Source organism: Belonocnema kinseyi, chromosome 6 (assembly GCF_010883055.1).
Source record: "Belonocnema kinseyi isolate 2016_QV_RU_SX_M_011 chromosome 6, B_treatae_v1, whole genome shotgun sequence".
Lineage (NCBI taxonomy): Eukaryota > Metazoa > Arthropoda > Insecta > Hymenoptera > Cynipidae > Belonocnema > Belonocnema kinseyi.
Window position 1 is genome coordinate 59,422,842 of NC_046662.1, and position 19,195 is coordinate 59,442,036.

Below are 19,195 nucleotides of genomic sequence, written 5' to 3' on the forward strand. Positions count from 1 at the left end.
TTTTTTTATCGTATTTATATTTCAATTAATACTATACTGTTAAAAATTTGTGTTGTCATTTTACTATAAATGTAATGGAAGTTTATTACCAAAACGTAATGTTATTTTACAATATATGACATTGTATCATCACAATACAGTATTGTGAAATTAAAACAAATGTTATGTAATTTCACAACATCCAACAAAATCTGAATTACAATACATGTATAGTGAAATTACAATACATGTGTTTTAAAATTGGGAGATTGACTTTTCGCTTCCGACCTCCACTCTGGCAGCCACCGGCTGAGGAGAGCAAACGTCCCCACCCACTGCACGGACTACGTCAGTAAGTCCACCAATGTCCAGCCCTTTTTCCCCCGCCCTTCTCTCCGCCACCCTTTTCTTTAGAGATGCACTGACGCGTGTTTTCTAAATGTTGAAATTGTAGAAATTTTTTCCATTTCACTGAAGTTTTGCAAGAGATTCAACTTTAAACCCAGATTAAATGTAACAGTTTTCATTTGCTTAATGCATTTCAGAACTGTGAATCGAAACGCAAGCATTCATTTGTTTTAAAACAAATTTAAATGTATCAGTCCAAAGAACTTTCCAGATTCACCTTTCTTGAAATAGTATCGCGTTCTTATGGGGGACTCAAAAAGTAAAAGTATAATTAATAATTGAGGAGTTCTGGAGAAGCAGGCGACAGGCGCTCGAGAACGAGTAAAAGTATTGTCCAGGCTGTGACGTCAGGTATCAAAAGTGAAATTCAAATTTGAAAAAACCAAAAATATAGTTAGGTAACTCTTGAAAAATGAACCTGAGTCTCCATTTAAAGTTTTTCTCTCGGGCTGCAAATTTTCCAGTAAATAAATAAAAACTGACTGATGGCGCCTGTCACCATCTTGTCCAGAACTCCTCAATTAGAAATTAAAAAGGATAATTTTAACCATTCTTAAAAACTAGTAACTAAAGTAAAAGCAAAGATTTATATGGACAAAATTCTTATTTGAATTACTTTGACATTGTATAGTATTGACACTGGGCCCATCGGGGATACCACTAAAAAAAATGCGCCTTATTATGCTTTACCTCCAGGGTGGTGCGGAAAAAAGCATGCAAATCTATTTCCAATACAATCTCAGATATCACTGAACTAGGAAGGGTGAGGGAAAGTAGGGTTGGACATTGCTTGAGAGGGCGTAATAGAAGAGGATAGATCCGCAGTCCGTGCAGTGGAAGGGGACGTTCGCTCCCCTCAGCCGGTGCCTACCTATGAAACTTGGGAGCGAAAAGCATACTACCCGTAAAATTATATTACATGTATTCTGAAATTACATTAAGTTTTGGTAAGAAACTTCCATTACATTTATTGTGAAATCGTAACAGAAATTTTCAACAGTGTAGATATAATAGTTTGGTAAAGTTGGAAACTTCTACGATATTGGGAAAAGTTGTGTTTTCAACTTTTCTATAAAATAATATGGGAAATATATATTCTGGGATTAACATTTAATATTTTAAATATAAAAGCTTTCATTCCTTTATATTCAATTTACATTTTCTTTAGAATTGAATTCATATGTAGATTTGATTGAAACAATTTTTAATTACAAAATATATTTTATAGAAATCTAAATATTAATAAACACATTATTCACAAGGTTTTCGCGCAATACAAACTTCTTTAAGAAACAGAATGAAAAATTGAAATTTAGAGAAATATGTTTTTCATCTAAAAGCAAAAACAGAAGTGGTATTTTCGCGCTAAGTTTTAGAATGTCTTGATTTTTCTTTTTATACCTCGAAATAATATAATCTGCAGCAAAAACTCAAAGTTTGAAAACCATGGATAAACTGTATGCAAAATGCTGTTCAAATCACTAACATAACCTACACGAATACACATAGCTCACGAAAAGATTACATGTGACAGTTACTACGAAAATACCAACTTCTGTTTTTGTTTCAGATGAAAAACATATTTCCCTAAATTTCAATTTTTTATTCAGTTTCTGAAGGAAGTCTATATTGCGTGAAAACCTTAGATTTAATATAAATAAACTTTAATATAAGCTTAGCTTTTGCTTTACTTTTGATTAAATTATTGTACTCCGATATTGCACAAAATAAAAATTACACTGTTAAAAATGTTTGCAATTTTAATATACATTTACTATACATTTGTATACTAAACCTAAGAACTCGGTCTATGAAATAGTTATTAAGAGGCTGCGTAGTAAATTTAATATACCTGTATATTGATCAATTCTTAGAAGAGCCAGGTAATTTCACTTTACACAAATTAAAAATAATTTGGGCAGTAATGTTTAATTCTAAATAATAAAGCATTATATTTGTTTCTAGTTGAACATAAATTATACTGGGTTTCAAGCGGATAAGTTCAATTAAGTACATAATTAAGACACCTAACCTAAGAGCAGCAGTACTCACGCAAAAAATCTGACATTGACAGTGAATTTTGATAAAAACTCCACCCGTACATTGCACTTCGATTATAATTAAGAATTTAGTCGCTGAGTTGTAGGTTATTATTTTATTTTTAAATATTTAACAAGATTTGAATACATTAAAGAACTTTCAACTTTTATGCACTCTATTTTACTATGCATGTATATTATTTTACAAGATAATGGTATATTAAACTTACTACACGTATATGCATATTGCTTCCATTACATTTATAGTAAAATCGCTATAGAAAATTTTAACAGTGCATACTTTCAGCTGATAAATACACGGTAAAAAAAAATTGAGCTGTGACAGGGATATTATTCCTTATTATAGCCAAACATTTAGCTGAAAACGTACGAAGGAATTTAGAAAGATCCCTGGGTCAGCGAAAATGAATATCCTTGACCATTTTCCATATACCAGGGATATCGTATAGTCAAAACCCTAATAAATATAGCTATAATAGGGATATTAAGAATAGGTGTCTGAAACAATTATCGGAAGAGCGCCGGTGCATTATGGGAGCAGCGAAATAAAATGGCCACGGTCTAATCGGGAGCAGTGACAGTTGAGATTTACTTTGGACAATTAAATGCAGTAATAATAATTTACATTTGTTTCGATTGTAGGCGATAACTATATTGAAATATCAAGAAACGCGATAAAAACAACAAACTTGACCTCCAAATCTTAAGATAATACAATTATACATAATCTGTCGAAAATAATAAACTTTCGAACTTAGCAATTTTGTCCAAATTCCTGATTTACGAGAACAATTTACATAAAGTAACTAAATGTGTATCTCTTCTAACTAAACGTTTTACCTAATCCAAGCGTACACTTTCTTTGAGTTTAATATATTCTCGATTCACTCGTTCGCCTGAAGAATTGTTTTCCGTGTATTATATGGCGCTGCTTAGCAGCGGCGGATACACGAAGCTTTCAATTCACAATACGTGTATTGTAATTTCAAGTCATAATATCAAGATTGTAATTTCACAATACATTTTGTATTGTGATGTATTGTAAAATCGAAAACATTTTTAATGGTGTACCATTATTATCGATTAAGTGTAAGTGCAGTTAACTTACATTATTGTGATAATTTTTTCGTGTTTACAATGTGAGTTATTTTGGGTTGTTTTCTTCCCTAATCTTCACATCAATTATGAGAATGAAAACTGATACATAATAACTCAAGATTACTCACAACGTAAATTTTCAAACACGAAAACATTGTATGACAAAGAATGTAAGCCAAGTTTTCACATTTAAAAAATTAATTCAAAAACATATTCTTGCTATGCTTGCTTGCTCTACTTATTTGAAAGACATTTCAGACCATATCAATTGGATATAAAAAATCTATACGGATTTTAGTTACTAAAAATGATGATTTCTACACTGTTTAAAATTTCTATAGCGATTTTACTATAAATGTAATGGAAGCAATATGCATATACGTGTAGTAAATTTAATATACCATTATCTTGTAAAATAATATACATGCGTAGTAAAATAGAGTGCATAAAAGTTGAAAGTTCTTTGATGTATTCAAATCTTGTTAAATATTTAAAAATAAAATAATAACCTACAACTCGGCGACTAAATTCTTAATTATAATCAAAGTGCAATGTACGGGTGGGCTTTTTATAAAAATTCACTGTCAATGTCAGATTTTTTGCGTGAGTACTGCTGCCCTTAGGTTAGGTGTCTTAATTATGTACTTAATTGAACTTATCCGCTTGAAACCCAAAATTATTTTTAATTTGTGTAAAGTGAAATTACCTGGCTCTTCTAAGAATTGATCAATATACATGTATATTAAATTTACTACGTAGCCTCTTAATAACTATTTCAAAGACCGAGTTCTTAGATATAGTATACAAATGTATAGTAAATGTATATTAAAATTGCAAACATTTTTAACAGTGTACACTAGGATGCTTAAGGTATGAAAATAGCCCCAAAACATGCTGTATACACAAAAAATCATTAATGTTGGTAGTTCGTGTGTATGAACCTTTTGTTTCGATAAGTCTGATCGACAAAATGTGAAACTTTTAGCCAAATCTATTAAGTTTATGAGAAAAAAATCATTTCACTAAAATAAGAATTTTTCTATCAAAATACATGCAAAAATTGAATTGCTCTGCAGGTTCGAAAATACAAAAAAAAAAGTTAAAATAATTTTGGACAAAAGGCCATTTACTGTACATTTGGTGCGGAGTCCTTTCACAATTTCTTCTAAAGAAAAGGTTTCGACAATTTATTAAGATTTATAAGTAATATTATCGAGCGCGAAGCGCGAGATCCAACGGCCGCGCGCCCATGCTCAAAATCGTGAGCGAAGTCTCCCCCCCCCCCGTATTTAGCATGCTAAAATTTTGTTTGATAATGAATAAATTATTGGCGTTTATTTATTGAATGACTATTCTTTTCTACACTAAATATTTGCTAATTTGAAAAGCTATAATATAAAATATAAAATAAAAAAATTATATTTTTCTATTTGTTTCAGGAAAAATGTCGAAGTCAGGGAGTATAAAGGGGAGCATAAAAAATGGGGAGAAGGGTCCTTATGACCCCGTACCAGTGAGTGCCGAGGGTTGTGACGAAATAAAATTAGAAGCCAAAATGTCACTTCTAAATGGTGTCACAGTCATCGTTGGATCCATTATTGGTTCTGGTATCTTCGTCAGCCCAAAAGGAGTCCTAGAAAATACCGGAAGTGTTAATGCTAGTTTAATAGTTTGGACGGTATCAGGACTCTTTTCCATGGTAAGTATACTTACTAAGTAAAAAAAACATCTGCCTCTCATACTTGCCTCTCCTCTACTCCCCCAATTTTTTCGCTCTTCCCTACTTTCTTTCCCGTCACTTTGCCCTTCTCTTCCGATCCCTTTTCCAACTTTTTTGTTCTCTACTTCCCTACTAGTCCTCCCTTTAATTCCCTCTTTACCAACCCTTTCACTACCCCTCTCTCATTAGCCCTCTCACTTCCAATAATTTCCCATCACTCACTTTTCTATTTCTCTACTTAACTTCCTCTCAATTTCTCTACTTTCCCTCCCCTCATTTCCTCTACTTCTCTCACGGCTTACGATCATTTCCTTTTGATTGTCGCACTTTCTCTATCCCGTGTGCCCAAACTTTTCCACCCTCTCATGACCACTCATTTTCCCATCCAATTCCATCCCTCACTTCTTCTTCTTCTTATCTTCCCTTCATTTTCTCAACTTTTCGTCCCCTCATTTCTTTTACTTCCCTTCCGCTAATTTCCTCTTGCTTCCCCTACTTCCCCTATCTCACGTCCTCACACTTCCTCGTAGCCTCATGACCTCGCACTTCTCATCTCCTCATTCACCATTCTTTACTTATTTACACTTGCTCTACTTACCTTCCTCTAAATTTCTCACTTTATTTCTTTATTTCCTGTAATTCCCCTGCTTACCGTCCCTTATGTCCCCTCAGTTCCCATCCCTCACTTCTCCTTACCTTCTCTACTTACCATCCCTCACTTCTCATCACTTTCTCTACTTACCTTCCCCTCAATTCCTACACTTTATCTCCCCTTATTTCCTCTACTTTCTTTTAACTCATTTCTTTTCCCTTCCTCTCGTTTCCTCTCACGTTCCCAGTTTCCCCTACCTTATGCCCCCACATTTTCCCATCCCCTCATGACTTCGAACTCCCCCATCTCCTTACTCTCCATCCTTCACTTATCCACACTCCATGTACCTACCTTCCCCTCAATTTCTCACTTCATTTCCTTATTTTCTTTCAACTCCCTTAATTTCCGTCTCCCTTGTTCTCGCATTTCCCATCCCATAACTTCCCACTCTCTAAATCTGAATAAATTAAATTTAACTAATCATCAGTCAAATTTGACTAATTGTAGGAGCAAGATCACAGTAACTGATAATTGGTAAAAAATAACTAATTGAATTGGTTACTTCCCTTTAACCAATTCAATTAGTCAAAATCTATATGATGTCCCGCCTTATTTCAAATACGCCAAAAAAGAAGATGAGCAAAATGCAATAACTGTTAAACAAGTTTAGTTAAATTCACGAGAATACTAATAAAGTTAACTGAAATGTAAGTTGATTTAACTTTATTAGTATTCTCTTGAATTTAACTAAATTTCATCATAGTCTTTGTATTTAATTTTGTTTCCAGTGTAAGAAAAAACAGAAAAGTTTTAAACTTATTAAAAGTTTTAAAGTAATAACATCAAAAGTATGAAGTGAAAAATGTTTATTTCTAAAACATCACTTTAAGTCGTATTTTTAAATTGCACGATGAGATTTATTTTTAATACATGGCACTTATCGCCGCGAAGAAAATAACTATTAATTAAGGAACAAAAGTTCGAACTAGAGAATTTTTTTTAAAAGCGAACATCCATTATTTGCCGTAAAATTGAGCTGGTGAACCACTGTAATCCCTGTTGCAATATAAAAACTGAAGAGAGTTTCTCATATATATTTATTATAAACTCACTATTTCTCCGTTTTAATCGAAAAGTTCTGGGTACTTCTCGTGAATTTCCGTGATAGTCAGTGTATTTTTTGAAATTCACTCTCGCCTATTCTTGAAAGTCTCTTTGAGTAGCAAAATAATCTTCTCTTTTTATGCGTCAACGACTCGACAGTGGCTGTGTTGCAAAATTCACTAATGAATTGATAGTTCTCAGAGAAATTAGTGAATTAGTATTTTTTTTTTACTAGACCAAACTCTCGATTTCAGTCAAGTTTTGGGGGTTGCTTTCACATCTGAATTAGTTAGCCATCTGAATTACACTTTTAGAAAAGTTCGGAAAATTCTGACACGTTTAAGATACAAAAGGAACTAAAATTTACGAAATTAGGTCGCTGAAAATGGTAACTTTTATAGTAAATTTACTAAGTTTTTATTTAACTTCAGAAGCGGTTTCTAAAAATTGCGTATATTTTCCCGAAATTCCTAAATCGTAATAGAAATATAAGTTATCGAGATGCAAAGAAATGCACGATTTTGCTCTTTGAATATTAATATGGCCAGGGAAAATGAAAAATTGGTCAGTGGGAAATTAGAGAAAATTAAAAATAAAGTTTTGCGGTAACCCTGTTATAATATTCTTGTTATTGATTAATTTGCCTTGTATTTATATTTATTTTTTTGCGGTGGCTTTCTCCACAATATTACCGTTTTAGTTATAAATTTTATTATTTGTTTGAAAATTCATCAATTTTGTTGAAAAGACATCCTTTCTGATTGAAAATTGAATTTTTGTGTTGAAAATTCAACTAGTTTCATAGAAAATTGACTTGTTTTTTTAAACTCATATTTCAATGCTAAAAAGTCAAACAGAAATCGTTTTTGGTTGAAAGTTCAACTATTTTTCGAAAATTTGTCTTTCTTTTAAAAAAATTCATCTATTTTACTAGAAATTGCATCTTTCTTTGATAAAAATGCAACGGTTTGGTTTGAAATTCAAGAATTTTGTATTCAAGTATTTTTTCTTCGTTGTTAAAAATCCAACTGTTTTGTTGAAAATTCATATTTATGGGTGGAAAATGCAGCCAATCTCATAGACCATTTTTTTCTCATTTAAAACACAAAATTTTATGCCGAAAAGTGAAACTGAAATCTTTTTTGGATAAAAATTCAACTGTTTGTTTTGATTATTTGTCTTTGATTTAAGAATTCATTTATTTTAGTAGACATGAAATCTTTCTTAAATAAAAATACAACTGTTTTTATAAAAATTCAACCGTTTTTTCCAAAAATTTTCCCTTTTTTATTAAAATTTTAACTGTTTCGTTGAAAGATCGTGTTTTTGGGTTAAAAAATCAAGTATAATTTTCGTGGAAGATTTAATTCTTGTGCAAAACGTATATTTTGATGTTAAAATATCAAAATAAAGTCTTTTTCGGATAAAAATATATATTTTTCTTAATTTGTATTTTTATTTAAAAATTCATCTGCTTTAGTAGAAATGTCTTCTTTCTTGGATAAAAATCCTACTGTTAGCTTGAAAGTTAATCTTTTCTTTGTTTGAGGATACAACTTTTTTTGTTGAAAATTTTGGTTGATCCGCGTTTTAAATAAATTATTTTTTAGGCAGCATTCGTATTTTAGTTTGAAGTTAATTTTTTTAGTTGAAGGTGCTATTTTGCTACCACTTAATTTTTTTGCTGAAAAGTTATATTTTCTGGTTGAAAATCCAATTTTTTACAAAAAAATTACATACGAATATCGCTTATAAAAAATAAAATGACATTTTGTATAGATTTTGAGAGTCAATTTCTCTAAACATGTAATGTATAGAGACATTATTGTTAATTCATTAATGTTAATATAAATTTGCAGTATATAGCTGTCTTCAAAAAAAAGTGAGACTATATACGAACAAAGTTTATATGTAAATAACTATGTTATGTAATATAATCAATATTTAAAATGTCAAAAAAATTCTTATCATAAAAATTCCTAAACTGCAACATAATTTTGTGATACATGTGATTAGAGTTTCATACAGTTACCGTTGCTGAAATTTCTGTAACAGTTTAGGAAAATTTAGAAACGGTTTCTGAATAAAGCTTTAGTGTGACGTCTCTGAAAATTCTTACAGAAATATCTAACAGTGTAGTTAAAATGTAACTAATTCAATCAGTAGACTTGATTTCGTCTGAAAAAATAGTTTAATGATTGAATTAGTTAAATTTTAACTAATTCAGATTTAGCGAGAATATCGCAATTAAAACCGCCTTCCTCCTCTCATTCATTGTTTCGAAGTCTATATTTAAAAAAGTTCAAAGTATATCTTGATGTAAGAGAAAAGTATGATTATTCGTTTGCAAATAAACAAACAATAAGATCCGTGAAAGAAATTTTTTATTTACTTGTGGGGAAAGTAGTATAAACCAAATTAAAGCTGGAACATTCATTTTAAAGATAGCAATGCCATCACATAGATTACACTGTACAAAGATTTTATTATACTTACGCTGCAATGCCACGTCATTTCGATAGGTTTTTTCTCCATAGATTATGAGTCCGAACTCGAACATTTTCCACCACGTCACATTTTTTTTGCAAAACGGGCCCAAAATATAATTAAAAAACTATTTTTGTTCATATCGTGCAATATGTAGGTTTACGCGTGTGGTGCGCACGTTCAAAGAACCTGTATTGCGCTAATTCTTCGTGAGGCTACTTATTTTTTGGATTACTACGCTTTTAGATATTCAGGCTTCAATTCCTGCCCAATTAGATGTCTCTAGCACGTTGTGTGTGCTCGCTACATCATGTCGAAAATTTCTAAAAACGAGTTTTTAAAATAGTTATTATTAACATTTTTATTCAATTGGAAGGGAGGATTTGGTTTTTAGTTTGTTTTTGCATTGAAAGAGGGAATACTTGCTTTCAATTTATTTCTGAATTGGAATAGAAGCATGATGTATTCTTAATATTTTGATTGAATTAAGAGGGCGGGGGGAGTCTGTAACTTTGACATTTTTCTTAAAATAAAAAGGGCTTAATTATTTTCGGAATCGAAAGGGGGAATTAAAAAAAGAATGTAATCAGCTGAATCAGGTCAAATTTTATATTTTGAACATTTTTTATTTGGGATGAAAGGGTGGAACATTTAAGTTCAACTTTTGTTTTGAAGTTTTAGGTTTGGAATATTAATTTATTTAATTTTCATGTTTAAAATGTTGCGATTTTGAATACCTAATTAAAATAGTTTACTTTCCGCAAGGTCCCTTAAAAGTGATTCATTTTTTAAAGCTTGAATATGAAAATTTAAGTTTTTAAATCTATTAATACTTCAATCAAAAACGTTTTAAATTGAAATATATCAACTTAATATATCAATTTGAACAATTTCCCGAAAAAAGTATTAAAAACTTGTAACACTTAACATTAATCATAAGAACCCTAAAAGAAACATTTTACCTTAAAAAATGAAAAACAAAAATAAATGAATCTTTTTTCGAATTTAGGATTCTTTTGATTGCCTGAAAAAAATTCGATTTTTTCTTTTAAATACCTTCAGGTTAAAAAGTGGACATATTACTTATTCGTAAAAATAGGTATAATAATAAAGGTTTAATACAGTAAAGTATAATAATATGTCATTTTTTTTTACTAATGATATTAACAGGAAAAACATCGAAAAAAATTAAATTTTGTATCATTAAAAACTTTTCTAATTCAATTCAGTGGCCCATTTGTAATTATTTAAATCAGTCACAATTAAAAACAATATTGAAGATTCTACAAGTTTAAACTATCAGCTATAATATTGTGCAATTGGAAATTGGAAATCTAAACAGATTAAGTTCAAATGTAATGTCCGTGAAAATTTAATAATTCACTAACGTAACAAAATTATACATTTTCCAACAATTTTTATTTAAAAAATTTAACTTCCACCGAAAAAAAGAATTTTCATCCAAAGAGATGCATTTTCTACTAAAATGATGAATATTTAATTGGAATAGCTAAATTTTTAGTTGAATAATAAACTTTCAACCAAAAAGAACAAACGATTTTTTAATTAAAATTAAGAAGTTTCAACGAAAAAATTATTCTTATACCAAATTTTTGTGTTTTCTACAAAGAAAAATCTTTTTTAACCAAAAGAGATGGATTTTTAAGGAAAAATGTAATAGTTGTCATTTCAAGCAAATCCGAATGTAATTTTAAATCAAAAACAGTAAAAGTAAACCAAAAAGATGAATTTTTAACAAAACAGTTGGCTTTCTAACCAAATTCATATTTTTAGTTTTAAAAATCTACGCTTTTGTTGAAAATGCATCCCTTTAGTAGAAATTATGTTTTTTTAATTGAAAATTTGTATAATGGGTTGAAAATTGCCTTTTATTTTAAATTCATCATTTGGGAATGAAAAGTAAAAGGTTTTTGAAAACATTCGATTTTTGGAATAAAATCTTAACTCCTTTGACGAAAATTCAAGTGTTTCGTGGTAAATTGGTCTCTTTGAGGTAGAAAAATTCATCTGTTTTGATTGAAGATTCAAATATTTTGCGAAAGATTAATCTTTCTGGTTAAATATTCATCGCTTTCGTTGGAAATTCATCTCTTTAGTGGAAAATTAAACTATTTTGTTCAAAATTCCTTTTTTTTTATGTTGAAAATTTAACAGTTCTACTTTTTACTACCAAATTTATTATCCCTTTTTGAAAAATTATAAACTATTTTTCTTAAATTGATGTATTTTGTTAAAAATTAATGTTTTTGGTTAAACAGTCATCTATTTGTTTGAAAATTCATCTCTGGTGGTATTAATTTAATCTTTTTTTGGTTAAGAATGCTACTTTTTGGTTGAAAATCAATAGTCTTGGTAGAGAATTCAACTATTTTGTTGAAAATTCGGTTTTTTGTTTTTGTTGAAAATTTAACTGTTCTATTTTTTATGACCAAATTTATCCTTTTTTTGTAGAAATATAAACTATTTAGTCGGAAATTATTGTAAAAACGTCAACTTTTTAGTTAAAAATTATATGTTTTGTTAAAAATTCATATTTTTTAGTCAAAAATGTTCTTCTTGGTTGAAAATTAATGTTTTTGGTTAAAAAGTCATCTATTTTATTGAAAATTCATCTCTGGTGTAATTAATTGAACCTTTTTTTTTGCTCAAGAATGCTACTCTTTGCTTGAAAATCAATAGTCTTGGTAGAGAATTCAACTATTTTGTTGGAAATTCGGTTTTTTGTTGTTGTTGAAAATTTAATTGTTCTATTTTTCATGACCAAATTTATCCTTTTTTTGTAGAAATTTCAACTGTTTAGTCAGAAATTATTGTGAAAACGTCAACTTTTTAGTTTAAAATTATATGTTTTGTTGAAAATTCTTCTTTTTTAGTTAAAAATATTCTTCTTGGTTGAACATTTATTTTTTTTAGTTCAAAATTCATCTATTTTATTCAAAATTCATCTCTAGTGGTATGAATTTAATCCCTTTCTTTAAGAATGCAAATAGTTATTAGTTTTAATTCAAAATTGAAAATTGATATTTTTGTGGAAAATTCAAGTACTTGGTTTAGAGGTAATATTTATTTCATTAAAAATTCGTATTTTCCGTGGAATTTTACATGGTATTTGTATTAATTTCATAAAAAATAATTAATTCCCCTATTATTGACCTACTTGCGTGAGAATCCCCACTATTTATCCTGGTTTCAGAATATTTTAGGCTGTGAAGTCTGCAAATAAAAATTAAATTTAAACTTATATTTTTCTGGTTTTCTAGTTCGTGTTGTCAAAAATGGAAATATAAATACGGTTCCTGTAAATATAAATACGACAGTTCAGTGTAAAATGTTTATTTACATCACTTGTAAAATTCGTTCTGGCAATTATAGTGACCTCGGTTTTCACCCCCGAATTCTCCAATAGAATTTTATCCAATCTTGTAAATGTAAGCTGGTAAATTAATTGTTTAATGAAAGCGAAATTTTCGAGCAGATAAGTTTCTGCATTAACATAATTGACATCATTTTATTAGTTTAATAAAAGATGATAATCTGTCAGCGGAAAAAGTTTTCCTCGCCATATAAAAAACATTGTTTTAATTCAAAAATAGCAACTACGTGGATAAAATGCTAATTATAAAACTTTTTGTTAATATTTTTACTCATAAAAAAATACTAAGGACCTTTTACTTTAAAGTTCAAATCCCTTTATTTCATTATTCAGTTCGTACTGGTATGTACCTGTTACTGGTTTCCCCTGTACCACTCTTAGCTTGTAAAAACTTATTTATAAGTACACAATGGAGCAAACCAAATCATGATCTTCAATTTTTAATCAAGTGATGAAATTATAAGATGGATGTCATCATTCAAATTAACGGAATCTCCAAGCTTATATATCAATTTGCGAATCCTTTTTTTTCACTTTGCCATTAGGTCCAACAGCGAGAAATTTACGAGTAAATTTATTGAACTGAATACGAACTGTTTGCTTATTTAAAATACGTCTTTTATCAGACTCATTGAATTATTACACTTAGGCTTATAGTTAAATTTAACGGTAGCTGAAGTTCGCAGAGCTTATAAGCGAAAATATTAATTAATTTGTTTGAATGACTGAAATAAATTCTATATAAATAAAACAATATAAAAGATTTATTCTCTAATATCCCACGCAAACATATTATGGATAGTTTATAAATAGTGTGAATTATTATATAAAATATTCATTTGTTTTATACAAAAAATGTACAAAACAAATTAATATTATACATAATATCACATACTTTATATAAAACTATATATAATTTTTCCGCCTGGGATAAATTTTTTAATTCTCACTCATAATGAAAAGGTATTAGTTTCATGCGAACAATGACTTTCGCGCGAATTTCATTAAATGTCGACGTTTTGAGGCCCCCTGAGTCAGAAAAATAATTTTTTACGTCGCTGTCTGTCTGTCTGTCTGGCCGGCGTCGTCGTCGTCGTTGTTGTTGTTGTTGTTGTTGCCGTTGTTGTGGTTGTGGTTGTTTGTATACCGGATAACTTTCGAAAGTATAATCGGATTTGATTTTGCTTTGACACACAATTTGAGGAACATAACAGAAAGATCGAATTCGTTAACCAGCCATTTTTTATACAAATTCAAAAAGTTAGAACAATGCAAGATACGAAAAGAGATAGATCGACGAAAAGTTTGCACCTAAAAAAAGATCTACAAATTTATCATGAATTACTTTTTTATTGGATAAACTGTTTGTGTTTTATTGATAAAAGACAACATTCAAAATAAATTTAATTAAATTTATGTGAGAACGATACAAGCTACGAGAACAAATAAGACCAAATTCATTCAACCAAAAAATATTTAAAAAATTTTTAAGAATATTTTTTTAATAGGAAGCGTATTTTTTCTTGAATCGTAAAAAACAAGATTAAAAACAAAAAAGAAATAAAGCAAGGCAATAAGAATAAGTATGTTTCAATTTCCATGCCGATTATGAATTGGATAATGATATAAATTTATTGAAATGATACATGTTTCAGCGCAGCTAAGAATAACATTTAAAGTAATGTAAAAAAAATATATTAAAGTGATCATGAGAAATAGAATTGGTGCTTTACTTTTCAATATCTAAATAAGCAATCCTAGGCAGAGTTGCATAAAAAATGTATTATATTTTATATAAATATGTTGAGCATAATGTAAAAAAGTTGAAATTTTGGACAAAATCGAGTGCGAAGCACGAGATACGTGATGAGAATGTGTTGGTTAAAGCCGAAAGAGTTTTAACAAAAGAGATTTCACAATCTCAAAATTACAGTTGTCGACCCGTTGACCTTTGATTTTAAAAGGTCTGTGCACGAATGTGCAAAAAAAACAGAGACCGAGTGCGTAACGCGAGGTAAATACATAATCGAACACAAAGCGCGAGATAAATTTGCAATCGAGCGCGAAGTGCGAGATAAACACATTATCGAGCGCGAAGCGCCAGAACCTACATTCGCGCGCCATAGGCGCGATTAAACTCGCGAATTTGACAAATTACACCAAACTCTCGGTTTCTCTCCCCCCGGTTTCGGCCTTACTAGAACTTTTGACCCACGCAGTTTCTTAAATCGCAGGGCGAGAACGGGCATTCACTCAATGCGTTATAAAACCAGCACCGTACCGGAAAGGCGCAGTGCGGGGCTACTCACTCGCGTATATTGCGCAATATTATGTAATCCAATTGGAAGCGGTTCAGATAGCCCTGATTGTTTACGTTCGGATTCCTCCGATTTGTGACCAAGGCTATTTGCTAGCCACCCCCGACACTGAACTTAAAGCGAAAGTTTGGTTTACTTGTATTTTATGGAAGACAATAGCAAAAAAAGTTTCATCCCAATATCCCTCCTAGAGAAATGTCATTTAAAAAAATGTATCAGGGAGCGATTAAATTAATATAAACATGATTTTTATAAGATTTTTAAGAGAATTAAAAAATATTTTTTAATATTTCAGCTGTATCAAAAAAAAAAATCTAAAAGATTTTGAAGACAATTTGTTTACTTTATAGGATTGTACAAATTATTAGGAAAAATTCGAGACTTTTTAAAAGACATTTAGGACTTTTAGAAGTTTAAAAGAAATAAAAAGATATTTTATAAATTTGCGTAGTATTTTTAAGTCTTAAAATATTTTAATGTACTTAAAATGTCCTTCATTCCTAAAAGTATTTTTAACTGGCTCGAATTTTTCTTAAAATTCTGAAACATCATTCAAAATTCTTTTAAAGCTTTTAAAGTAAATCTTTAGAATTCTATATTTTTTAAATCTTTTAAAGTTTAAAATTTGTTTTTAAGCTCTCCAAATCTTCTAAATAATTCTTGAATTTACTCTATTTTTTGTGATTCTCAATCTCACTAAATTCGAACATTTTGCTTAAAAAATTGATTGATATGTTTTAAAATCTTTTTTCATTTTCGCTTGAAGCTCATTTTTCGAAATACAAAATCATTTATAATTTTCACATAAATCTTTAAAAAATTATTTTTTCAATCTTTCCAGACCTTCTAAACTTTCTAATATTTAAGAATTATTCAAATTTTGCTGATTTTTTTTAATACTGCAAAATTTTATAAAAAGCCCTAAAATCTTATAGATTCTTCCTTAACAATTTTAGTAATGTTTTGAAAGCTGTTTAATTATTCTTTCAAAATTAATTTATCAACATAATTTTTTTACGTAATCGTGGAACCTTATAAATATATCTGAAACTTACTCAAATTTTTATCTAAAATTACCTAGTATTGCTTTACAATATTTTACATTCTTTTTCGTAATTTTAGAAAATAATTTAAAATGCCAATAACATATTTTTTTATTCTTTTGATAACATGCAAATTTCAGTTTACCGACAATTTTGTTTATTTCCTGAAAAAATTTAAATATTGTTTCAGTCTTCCATTTTTTTCACACATTTTAACATATTCAAAACTTAAAATTATTATTTAAAAATAAAACCTAAACCATGTACAATGTTCTTCGAAAAAAGTTTCATCCCAATATCCCTATCTAAAGACTTCTTTTTAACTGGGCTGATCAATGGCAGGAAATGCAAGTGTGAAGTGAAATAAAATAAAATTTCTCAGTCTTTAATTAACAATATTAAAACGTTTAAATATTAATTTTTCTTTAATTTAAAAAATCTGTCTGTAGTGATATTGGGGTTACCCAATATCTTGCCCATCTAAATTTCGACACTCCAAGGTTGACTATCCATTTTTCTCCGTGAATTGTCTGTAATGTACAAATTATTTTTTTTTAATGTTATTTTTGTTATAAACGTTCGCGTTACGGTTGTTATTTTAAAAATTACTTATATTTGATGTCAAACAATAGCTAAAAAAATTGTATCCTAATATCCCTACTAGAGGACTGTCAACTTGGTTCTCCGATCTTATATCACAAAATTAATGATATTTGATTTACGACAAGACTGTCAAAGGAAGACTGCTATTTAATAAAAAAATGTGAAATTTGTTAAAATTAAAAATCCCGTATTCATTTATGCGCTTGATTCTTATATTTTATTTCAAAAATGACTATAAGCATCAAGCGCAAAGAGGAATATTAGACTTTTCATTTTAACACATTTTAAACATTTTATTAAAAAGCAGTTTTTCGGTAGAAATATTGGGACGAAACTTTTGTTATTATTGCCGTCAATCAAATATCATTAATTTTGTGATATAAAATCGGAGAACCAAGTTCACAGTCCTCTGGTAGGAATATTAGAATGACATTTTTTTGCTTTTATTTGACATCAAATATAAGTAACTTGAGAAATAAAATCCGAGAACCGAATGTTGATACAAAAATTTAAATTTAAGGGCATGTGACACAGCTAAATACCTATATTACCGACCTCACTTTATCAGTTGACTGAATGTTTTTTTGAACCTAAGAACTTTTTTTGTAAATAAAATATCGAGCTGAAACTTTGAAAAATGTATTAGAGTACAATAAAGTACGTTTAGGTACTGCATTTTGGTAGGAACTTCACTGAAAATTATTTTATGTTTTTTCTGAACCTCGACATTTTTTGAACGTTCGAACTTTTTTATACATAAAATATTGGTCTCAAACTTTGAGAAATGTAAGAGCCGAAAGAAAACTACGTTTAAGTACAAATTTTAATAATAAAAGATGTAAAAAATATATATTTCAACTATCAATTCCATCGGCATCAGCCGGTAACGTTGTACATGAAAATACGAACCCTGGCGGCCACTAGACGAGGCTCTAGAGGATTCGTATTTTCGTGTACAACGTTACCGGTTGATGCCAATGGAATTGATAGTTGAAAATTTTTTTTTACATCTTTTATTATTAAGTTTTGTACTTAAACGTAGTTTTCTTTCGGCTCTTACATTTTTCAAAGTTTGAGACCGATATTTTATGTATAAAAAAAGTTCGAACGTTCAAAAAATGTCGAGGTTCAGAAAAAAGATGAAATAATTTTCAGTGAAGTTCCTACCAAAATGCAGTACCTAAACGTACTTTATTGTACTCTAATACATTTTCCAAAGTTTCAGCTTGATATTTTATTTACAAAAAAAGTTCTTAGGTTCAAAAAAACATTCAGTGAACTGAAAAAGTGAGGTCGGTAATATAGGTATTTAGCTGTGTCACATGCCCTTAAATTACAAAAAATTTTATATTACAATCCGTGCACGGAGAAAAATTGATAGTCAAACTTGAAGCGTCAAAATTTAGATGATCGGGTTGATCATCTAGACTAGACAGTACCAAGTACCATCGAAAATTTTTTCTTCATAATTTTACAGCTTCTAAAATAATTTACAAACCCTGCGAACTTCAGTTGCATATAGATTTAGAATATATGAACGTTCTTTATTTAAACAAACTTGAGTAGAATATAACTCATCATATTAATGTATAGATTTCCTGAAAATGAAAGCATTTTATGGTGGTTGTTCAAATTTGGTCGTTGCATTTTTGGTTTTATATTTAGGAATTCTATACATTAACTTGAGTATTCTACGTTAAATATTGCGTTAAAATAAATAAGTTAATAAATAAATATACGTTAAAAATGTGATTTTAATGTAATTAAAATTTCTTAAATTTTAATAATATTAAATTAGAGCATTCGGTTATAATTGTTTATTAAAAATAAATTGTCTAATTTAATATTTTACCTAATTTCAGGTGGGGGCTTATTGTTACGCCGAATTGGGATGTATGATAAGGAAATCCGGAGCAGATTATGCATATATTATGGAAACTTTCGGGCCTTTTATGGCCTTTGTTCGATTGTGGATCGAGTGCATGATAGTGAGACCCTGCAGCCAGGCAATTGTGGCACTGACTTTTAGCAAATATGTTCTGAAACCCATGTTTCCGGAATGCGAGCCTCCTGCAGAAGCTGTCGCAATGTTGGCTGCATGCTGTATTTGTGAGTAATCAACTTTTTATTATTTAGGGTGTTAACAATCGGGGTGGTTCCAAAATTACAAAACCATACACATTACATTACGAATCACAAGACATCTGTTTATTTATAGAAATATTACTAATAATAATATTAATAATAATAATAACAATAATAATAATAATAATAATAATAGCCTCGATGGCTCAGTTGGTTAGACCCCCGGACTTCACCGCAGAGGTCCGGGGTTCGATCCCTGAGCCGGTACCTCTGGAAATTTTTCAATGTACCTTTACCGAGGTTC

At 29.5% G+C, this 19,195-nt stretch overlaps 1 protein-coding gene across 5 annotated transcripts in view; it reads left to right on the forward strand.

Annotated features, from left to right (window-relative positions):
* LOC117174462 (Y+L amino acid transporter 2) overlaps positions 1 to 19,195 on the forward strand; it is a 117,545-nt gene that overhangs the window by 37,969 nt on the left and 60,381 nt on the right. For all 5 annotated transcript variants that reach the window (XM_033363612.1, XM_033363611.1, XM_033363607.1 and 2 more), the window contains exons 2-3: positions 4,985 to 5,244; positions 18,669 to 18,915. In XM_033363612.1, coding sequence (XP_033219503.1) covers positions 4,990 to 5,244; positions 18,669 to 18,915 — 502 coding nt within the window. In that variant the 5' untranslated portion in view covers positions 4,985 to 4,989. The remainder of the gene's footprint in view (positions 1 to 4,984; positions 5,245 to 18,668; positions 18,916 to 19,195) is intronic.